At 35.6% G+C, this 9,918-nt stretch overlaps 1 protein-coding gene across 4 annotated transcripts in view; it reads left to right on the top strand.

Annotated features, from left to right (window-relative positions):
• Positions 1 to 9,918, top strand: part of Col4a5 (collagen type IV alpha 5 chain) — a 281,900-nt gene that overhangs the window by 165,379 nt on the left and 106,603 nt on the right. For all 4 annotated transcript variants that reach the window (XM_017803140.2, XM_017803139.2, XM_017803138.2 and 1 more), the window contains exons 26-29: positions 2,243 to 2,335; positions 2,424 to 2,528; positions 3,545 to 3,642; positions 4,831 to 4,981. In XM_017803140.2, coding sequence (XP_017658629.1) covers positions 2,243 to 2,335; positions 2,424 to 2,528; positions 3,545 to 3,642; positions 4,831 to 4,981 — 447 coding nt within the window. The remainder of the gene's footprint in view (positions 1 to 2,242; positions 2,336 to 2,423; positions 2,529 to 3,544; positions 3,643 to 4,830; positions 4,982 to 9,918) is intronic.

Genomic DNA, 9,918 nt, shown 5'->3' with positions numbered 1-9,918 from the left:
TTCATACATCATGGTGTTTTATGCTCACACATCTCTAGTGAAGAGGTTAGCGAAGTATAGGCAAACAACCACCTGTTGTAAATACATTTTTTATTTAATAAAAATATGCCCATTCACCATTCCCACGGTTGGTTTTGCACAGTAACAGCAGAGCTGAGTAGTTACTAAAGAGACCATGTGGTTCAAAAAGCCAAATGCAGTTATGGTTAGGTCTTTTGCAGAAAAAGTTTATCAGTTCCTTGTATAGGGTATACATATAAGGTTAACCTTTTTGAGGCTTGTTGTGGTGGTGCATGCCTTTAATTCCACCACTTGGGAGGGGAGGCAGAGGTACGCAAATCTTTGTGGATTTAAGGCCAGCCTGGTCTACATAGTGAGTTCCAGGCCAGCCAGGGCTATGTAGTAGTGAGTCCCTGTCTAAAAAAAAAAAAGTTTAACCTTTTTTGAGGCCCAAGATAAGTTCATCTTCAGCTTGATTAGATAATTCCACGCACTATCCGAAACAATTATACACATTTGTACTATTGTAAGAAGTGTCGAAGATTTCTTGTTACTCTTTCTGCATCCTCATAGACATTTTTTAAATATTTTATTTTTTTTTGTGTGTGTGTGTGTATGAGTGTATGTATGTAAGTGCACCCATGTCATGCAATGCCTGCAGAGGTTGCAAGAGGGCATCAGAGTCCTCTGGAATGGATGGCTATTAGCCATCATGTGGGTGCTAGGAATTGAACCTGGGTCCTCTGCAAGAGCAGCCAGTGCTCTTAACTACTGAGCCATCTCCAGCCCTCTCACAGACATTTTAAACTGCCAGATTTTATCTTTTCACCAATATACAGAAAATATGTCTCGATGATTTTACTTTGCAGTTCTCTGATTCCCTTAGAGTACAGCACCTTTGCATATGTTTATTGAACATTTGAGTTTCTTTTTCTGAAATTCCTATTCAAGGGTTTTAATCGTTTTGTTCTATTATGATGTTTCTTGTTCTTATTTAGAGTAGTACTTCATATTTTCAGTGTAGTAGATATTCCGGAAAATCTTTACCTGCCATTTCTTGCCATTTGCATTCCATGGATTGTCTTTAATGAATAGAAATCAATTTTATTGTAGTTCAAAGTTGTCAGTGTTTTCTCTCATGGCCCTTGCTTTTTTTTGAGTCACATTTAGGAAATTCTTCTTTGTTCTAAGCCCATTTTAAGTTTCTGTTTTAATTAGTGAGAAGTACTTGTACCTAAACTTTTGATATTTTATGCCCATAAAATACCAAAAACAAATGCACATAAAATACCAAAGCACCACTAGTTAACCAAAAGAATCATGTTTCTTCTTTATGACACTTTGAAATATTTTAAGCTTTTTTTTTGACAGCTTTAAAATACCTTTGTAGATACTATCTTGTGTTAGCCAGGGTTTTCCAAAGAAATAGCAGGAGTAGGATAGATTACCATATAGATGGAGAGACAGAAAAGTGACAGGTGATAGCTAGATAAGAAGGATGTTAAGGAAATTGGCTACAGGAATATGGATGCTGTGAAATCCCACAAGTGGCTTTCTGTGAATAGGACAACCAGAGAAGCTGGTAATGTGCTGTGGTCTAATGGTGTAAATCCTTGTTTCTGAAGACTTGGAGAAATGGCAGTTTTGATGTTCAAGAGCAGAAGAAGAAAGGCGCCCCTGATGACAGGGGGATCAGAGAGAGAGAGAGGGATGGAGAGAGAGAGAGAGAGAGAGAGAGAGAGAGAGAGAGAGACTGATTTGTGCTTTTCTTGTCTATTCAAGCTCTCTTATGCTGGATGATCTAGTCATGATCCCTCATCCATTTTGAATGAGGACAGATCTTTATTCTTCAGTTCATTGATTCAGATGCCCATTTCTTCTAGAGGCATGGGCAGGCCACATGCATGATAACAATTCTTGCTTTATCAGCTATCTGGACATCCCTAAATCCAGTCAAGCTGACATCTCAAGTTATCAAACATCTTCTATCATGGAAGTACCTAAAATGTCATCTTTTTCCCTATGAAATTTCATCCTTTTGTTGGATACATTCTTGGAATACAAAGTAAGATTGTTACTCTTGTGAAATTTTGGTGGTTTTCATTTTCAAACTTGTTGATCACTTTCTTTTATTAAATTAAAACAGTTTCTTTTCAAGTGGAGGCTTGAAAACAATGCATTCATTCATTCATTCATTCAAGTAAACACTTCTGACTCAACACTGATCCACCTTTGTTCCCAGGTCCTAAAGGTGATCCAGGTCAGACCATAACCCAGCCTGGGAAGCCTGGCCTGCCAGGAAATCCAGGCAGAGATGGTGAAGTAGGTCTTCCAGGTATGCAAAGAATTTATTTGAAAACGCCTTCGCCTTTAGCTTTACTTCTTTAGATGTTTCCCATTTCAAAACTACTCGTTCTTCCTAGGTGACCCTGGGCTCCCAGGCCAACCAGGCTTGCCAGGAATACCTGGTAGCAAAGGAGAACCTGGCATCCCTGGAATTGGGCTTCCTGGATCACCTGGTCCCAAAGGTACAATGGACTAAGTAGTAGGCAGGGTAGATTAGGTGCTTAATATGGTACTATTCTTTGATAATAGCAAACATTAAATGTGACATATTTTCTATCTACTTAAGTTAATAAATTTTATCTAAAATAGTCTAGTGATTAAGTTTTCATACATTTTAGAGACATAATTATTTATGAGCTAAAATATCACAAGAATTACATTTTGTGTTCATCATTCTATTGTCAGAGCTTATAATTAATTCCTGGTAATGTAGCAAGTTCTCAGTAGGCATTTATTGAATAAATGGATTGTATTAACTAGAAAACAGATTTATTTCACACATGTGTACAATGTTTCATCCCAAGTAAAATACTCCTTGATTTATTGAAATTCTTAAAGCTTTTGCTACAGTTCTACTTTATTACTCACAGAATTTATTCTCATGAATAACAAAGAAGCATATTTGTGTGAAAACAATTCTTTTTGGTTTTGTATTTGTTTTTTTGAGACAGAGTTTTACTGTGTAGGCCTAGCTGGCTTTGGGCTTACTATGTGGACCAGGCAGGCCTTAAATTCACAGAGACTTGCCTTTGCCTGGCCCAGGACAATTCTTAATTATGTCTTAATTCATACCAAATACTTAAATAATTTCGGATTTGACTTTATGGGTGAATGTGTATATAACATCTGAAGATGCTTTTAGCTCATTTCCAGGAGTATATGATAGGGATTTTTTCATACTGTATCCCGATGTAAACGAAGGAAAGTTTTTTAGTGTTTCATGTGCATTCATTCCTTATTTTTCGTTCTGATTTATTGTGTATTTTTTCTTCTACACACATTATCGCTTTGTGAAAATAAAAGGCTGAGGTGATTGAGAGAATATAACAGATATCTGGAAGGTCTGATCCTAAATAGCCATACGGAATGTCAGTGCATTATTAACATTTTAATGTATAAAGATAAGGTGAGAATGCGGTCATCTTTTGTAAAGTTTCTACTCTATGGAGATTTTAAAAAGTGACTTAATATTTTACAGGTTTCCCAGGAATTCCAGGACCTCCAGGAGCGCCTGGGACACCTGGAAGAATTGGACTACAAGGGCCTCCTGGGCCACCAGGCTTTCCAGGACCAAAGGTCTGCAATATTTTAATTTAGCCCTTTTTCGTTTTCCTGACTTCTTTACTGCCCTTAGCCTTAATTCTTATTTTAACTTAGACATCATCCCAGGTCTTTATTATATAGATAAATTTAACTACATTTTCATTAGAAATATTTAATCCCCAAACATCTTTAATAATCCAAGAGGTCATATTTGGATCCAAAAATTTCTGGCCTGGTTTTAGACTGGCTATTGGATTAGATGAGAGAATCCAATGATCAGCTTCTCCCATGCTTCCCTATACAAGCAGTATCCCATTTCATATCTGTCATATTCATGTGATGATTGGTGATATGGTGCCAGATACATCAAGCCATTCCTATACTTCTGTCCCAGTTCCATCACAGATACCTAGAGAAAAATCACTGCTTTTATTTAATTATAATATGAAATAATTCTGTATTTATATTTCTGCTATTATATCTTATTTAACTTCAAACTTTCCTCAGTCAGCTTTCAGAAAACTGTTGCAGTATTTAATTACCCTGATGCTTTCTCTGTTCTTAATTTACTGGGTTACGTCATTACTGCTTGTTTACATGGGAGAAACAGCTGACAGATCTCATGAGAAAGCTACTTCTGTTGCCTTGTTATGTTTGTTTTCTGATGAACATTTTCAAATCAACACAACATAAAAGGAGTGATATATGAAAGTTTCATATATCCATCAACCTGTTGCAAAATCAAGATTTTTCCCATTTCCTTCATCTATTTCTTATTTTCCTTCAGTATTTTAACTCATATTTCAATGATGCCATTTTATCTATAAGTGCCTCAGCATTAACTTCCAGCTAAGTGAAAATTTTAAAGAAAAAGTGCAATGCCATTATAAGACTTAGTCAAATCAAAAATAATTAGTTGGATTATCTAATAGTCAGTCTGCAATCACATGTTTTCACTTGGGTAGACTGTTATTTAATTGCATGCTCTTTTCTTATTTTGAAACAAGTCCAACTCATTTAATTTGTTTGACTAAATCTTAGTTTCTATCCTTCCAGATGTTCTCTCTAACATGACAATTACTTTTCATTTAATTATCCTCTCCTCACCATGAAAGAAAAATATTACTTTGTATTTTCTGCTTTAAATTCTCTGTAGTAAATGGTAAGAATCAGGAAAATCATGGGAAGTTTTGTTGTTTTTTTGTCATGTTTATGCTTAAGGGAGAGCCAGGATTTGGTTTACCTGGGCCACCTGGGCCACCAGGATTCCCAGGTTTCAAAGGAACACCAGGTCCAAAAGGTGATCGTGGTTTCCCAGGACCTCCAGGTCCTCCTGGACGCACTGGCTTGGATGGGCTACCTGGACCAAAAGGTATGGTGGCTCTTGCTACTTCTCAATTTGCTTTAAACTCTTATAGCTATTGAAACTGTTGGGAAAGCTTAAGGGTCATAAGCCTGTTAACTGGAAAACTTGTGCTGTCCCCCTGTCACTTCTGCACTTTTTTTTCAATTTTTGCTGGTTATTTTTATCATTGAGTTTGTTAAAGTGAAAATACAAAAATATTTTAAAATAATACAAAAATATTAAAGTAGCAGACCTGGATGTGTGCTGCAGGAATGTAGTCCACTCACATTGGGATCAGAGGTATGTGGATGGGGAGCTCAAGGCCAGCCTCGTCTACATAGCCAGCTCAAAAAGAGGCTGGACTACAGGAAACTCTGTCTCAAAAACAAAATAAACAAACAAAAAAACAAAGGACTGTTTCTCCTACTCCATCACCATCCACTTTACTCTTTTTCATCCCATATATACCCACACTGTAGTTTATCCTTTATCCTTCCATTGTTCTTTTGTAAAAAATATTAGCTAATAGGAATTTTAATCCTCCCCTTCATAAGAGAGGACACTACCTTTTGCCATTTTGCATTGTTAATTTCATATAATTTGTATCTAACGTATCACTCCTTATCAGTACTTGTGGCATTAAAAAAATTAAAGTCTGAAAGTGCAGAGAATAAGAGACTGCAGAGTGCTTATCCCCAAGTAGGACAGCTATAGCAAACCTCTGCCACCCATGGTTCAGGGACTATTGTGGAAGAAGGGGCAGGAAGATTGTAAGAGTCAGAGGTTATAGATAAGCCACAAGGAAGTAGAGTTTTCCAGACAGTTGGTCAGTTATTCATATGAACTCACAGCAACAGTGACAGCATGCACAAGACCCATGCAAGCTCAAGCCAGGCAAAATCCCAGCAGAGAAGTGGAGAAATGGGTAAGAAGGCCCAGCCTTAGTTGAGGAACTTTTGGAAACTGAAACTAACTATTGGGAGAAAGAGAGTTGATTTTCTTTAAGGGTGTGACAGTAGATAAGTTATCCAGTCTCCTGTGGATAGATGTACATCAAAGGACATTCGAGAACACAAACTTGACTCTGTAGGCCTTAATATATATGACACTACATGAAATCCAGCAGTGTCTATAAAAGGGGTGCAAACAGGGGAGGGAACATCTACATATGATCAAAATATGTTGTATGAAATTCACAGAAATTCAAATTTAAAAATTAGTGACAGTATTGAATTACATAAGCTAATCTGTGAATTTCTATTTGCTGGAATGGATTTTTGCCCAACTTCTCTTATTGCAAATAATGTCACAGTGAATAATCCTCAATATGTATTATTTCAGATGTATACAGGGATAATTGTAGGCTAGATTAATAATGATGAATTTTTTGAGTAAAAGGTAAAAGCATCTGAAGGTATTTTCACATTCCTCTCTATTTGTACCATTTTGCACAACTCCTGGCTTTGTACAATTGTGCTTGCTTGAGCAAAGCCTTCCTGAGTATGCTTTTAAAAAAAAAGCAAAACAAACCTTCCTGGATTTTTGCTAGCCTGATTTAAGTAAGTAGGTTTATCAGTATAATTTTTAACTGAGAAAATTTTTATTGTAAGAACCTTAAAACATGGATAAAAAGTAAAGATTTGTACATTCAATGGTCATTTGCCTACTTCCTAGGCACTACAAGTAATGTTTTGTTTTCTGCCAAAGTTTTGTTTTATAAAACTTGCAGATATAACCTGCACTCTGGAAGCAGAAGCAGGGGGATTTCTGTGAGACTGAGGCCAACTTGGTCTACATAGAGAATTCTAGGTCAGCTGGGGCCTCAGGGAGACCCCGTTTCAAAAATCCAAATAATTTTACAGATACATGCATTAGACATACAGCTTCATGTTAGGACACTTGCTTAATGTGTTCATGACTCCAGGTTCAGTCCTCAGCTCCAGAAATGAAAATTTCATGCATACCATATAGTAGAAAAGACCTAACAATGACTGCTGTACACCCATTATAAACATACTTGTTTATAACCACATATACCTGTAAAATGAATGGCTCACAGTGAACAATGATAATTCTGTAGTTATCCTCCCTACTACACTGCATTGGTGGGTAACTGAGTGAGCAATAGGCCATATGGAATAGTCATTTATAAATGTGATAAAAAATGTTCAGAAATAATAATTACATTATAAATAATAATTTGCCAAGCCTTTATCTTCTGGTAATAGGTACCTTCAGGCATCTTCAGTTTCTGCTAAACTTGTTTAAGATAGTAAAATGTATTTCTTTGCATGAAAAAAGTGTCATTGTGAAAACTCAGCTAGCATATTACAATAGAAGTTGACCTACCACAAAATTGGGATCTATGCTCAGTGATAGATCACTTTCATGTCATATACAAGGCCTTGGGTTTGATCCTTAGGGTTGATGCCTCTAAAATGTCCACCTATTGGACACATTTAGACGAATTACTGGGTATTAAAACTCAGCAACTGGGGCTAAAGACGATTCAGTATCTTAGACAACTGGCTGTTCTTACAGAGGACCAGATTCAGTTCCCAGCACCACATGGCAGGAAACAAGCTTCTTTAATTCCATTTCCAGGGTATCTGATGCTCTCTGGCATCTGTAAGCATTACACACATACAGTTCACTTACTTGCAAATAAAACACTCATATACATACAATAAAAATAAATAAATAAATAAAATTTTAAAGGGGGCTGGAGAGAAGTTAAGAGCATTTGCTGCTCTGCAGCCCATATCTGGTAGCTCACAACTACCTGTAGCTTCAGTTCCAAGTGAGCCAAAGACCTCTTCTGGCATCCTCAGACACCAGGCATGAGCATGGTGCACATTCATACATGCAGTCAATAACACATACACATAAGATAAAATAGAAATGAAATAAAATTTAAAAAAAATCAATTCCAGAAAGATTTAATAAAAAATCAATAACAAAAAGATAACTATGACTGGTAAAATCCTGACATATTTAGAAACTAATCATCAGAAAAATTAGGAGGCATTGAAATGAAAATAATAGACTGAAAAATGAAAATAAAACATATCTAGTGATCCTAAAGGAAATTTGTGTATTAAAGGTTATATTAGAAAAAAGAAAAATCTCAAATAAATTATCTAATCATTTATTTTATGAAATTAAAGTAAATAAATTGAAAAGAACATTTGCATAAGGTAGACTGTAGTAATAGTATATAATATACATTTTACCATCAACTATATATTTTTGATATATATTTTATTGAATTTTTCTACATTTCACATAACACATCTTTTAAAAAGATTATTGTTTTGTAATTTCATGCAACAGTTCTTTTTTTTTGTACATTCATTTTATTTCCATTTCCATATAAAGAGTATGAAAGGATATAGGTATTGTATTGCTGCAGTGATATCTGATCCATATAATTAAGATTATTGTCTATCCTTTTCTACTCTTTCATAGTTTATTTTCAAAATTTTCATAGTAAACATGCATTACTTTTATAATAAAAAGCAAAAAATTCCAGTAAAAATATTTTTTCATAAAAAATAAAAATGACCAGCTTCAACTTTGAGATTTCTTAGCTGCCTGCTCCAAGATTTATTTAGTTCCAAACCCAATATTATTTCAACTGCTTATTAGCTTAAAATCCCTACAATGGCGGCTTCACCTGTTGTTTGCCAGGAACGCCAAGGTCAAAAGCAATGGTTCTCAACCTGGCCTTGGTGCTTTAAAAATATACATGCTTAGTCTTCACCACCCATAAAATTCCTTCTCTGAAGATGTAGAGTAGACCTAGCTTTGTAATCTGGTATGTGTGTGCATGTGTGTATGTGATTTACATAAATTTCTATTCTATTTGCAATTTTCCTAATATTTTCTCATATAATTTAAGTCCTAGCTTTTCAAATAATCTTATTTTATGTTTACTCTATTTGTACAACCAGAGTGTAACTCCACGTATAAATACCTGACACTTTTTTCATGCAAAGAAATACATTTTACTATCTTAAACAAGTTTAGCAGAAACTGAAGATGCCTGAAGGTACCTATTACCAGAAGATAAAGGCTTGGCAAATTATTATCTATAATGTAATTATTATTTCTGAACATTTTTTCATCACATTTATAAATGACTATTCCATATGGCCTATTGCTCACTCAGTTACCCACCAACGCAGTGTAGTAGGGAGGATAACTACAGAATTACCATTGTTCACTGTGAGCCATTCATTTTACAGGTATATGTGGTTAAGGGTTTGGGCAAAACAAGTATGTTTATAATGGTCTTAGAACATTTTAAATCAAAGCTGTTTTGACAATTCTTCATGTGTGAAACAATGGGACTTTACCTATACATTTAGTTATAACCTAAAGAACATCCCAAACTCTTTTTCTTTTGAAAAGCTTAGTACTGTTAAGGAGTCCTTACTTCAGAAAGGATATGAATGGGCTTCAGTCTAGACATATTTTTACCTTAACAGCTTCAACAAAAATATTAATCATATCCTTGACTTGAGGGCTCAAATAATTTCAATAATAACCAACTACATAGACCAAATTCATAGAATTGTCAAGAAACATAATCTCGGGTTCACAGTTGTATTAGTCGAGTTCTCCAAAGAAACAGAACCAGTAGAATGAATATATATGTATAGAGATTTATCAGCTTAGCTCACAGGATAGAGTCCGAGTAGTCCAACAATGGCTGCACCACACCGGAGAGGCTGAGAATCTGTAGTCGCTCAGTCCACGAGACTGGATGTCTCAGTAGTCCCAATCTGGCGCTGAAGGTCTGACAAATTCCAAAAGATCAGCTAGTCTTCAGTCTACAGCAGCAAGACGAACTCACCAGTGAGAGAGAAGGCAAGCAACAAGAAGCCTGGCATTCTCTTCTGCCTTGGCCTTTTATACCGGCTGCCATAAGAAGGTAACGCCCACATTTAGGGTGTGTCTTC

The sequence above is a fragment of the Nannospalax galili genome, unplaced genomic scaffold (genome assembly GCF_000622305.1).
Source record: "Nannospalax galili isolate Female #2095 unplaced genomic scaffold, S.galili_v1.0 scaffold25, whole genome shotgun sequence".
NCBI classification, from domain to species: domain Eukaryota; kingdom Metazoa; phylum Chordata; class Mammalia; order Rodentia; family Spalacidae; genus Nannospalax; species Nannospalax galili.
This window is presented reverse-complemented; position numbering and strand designations above follow the sequence as displayed.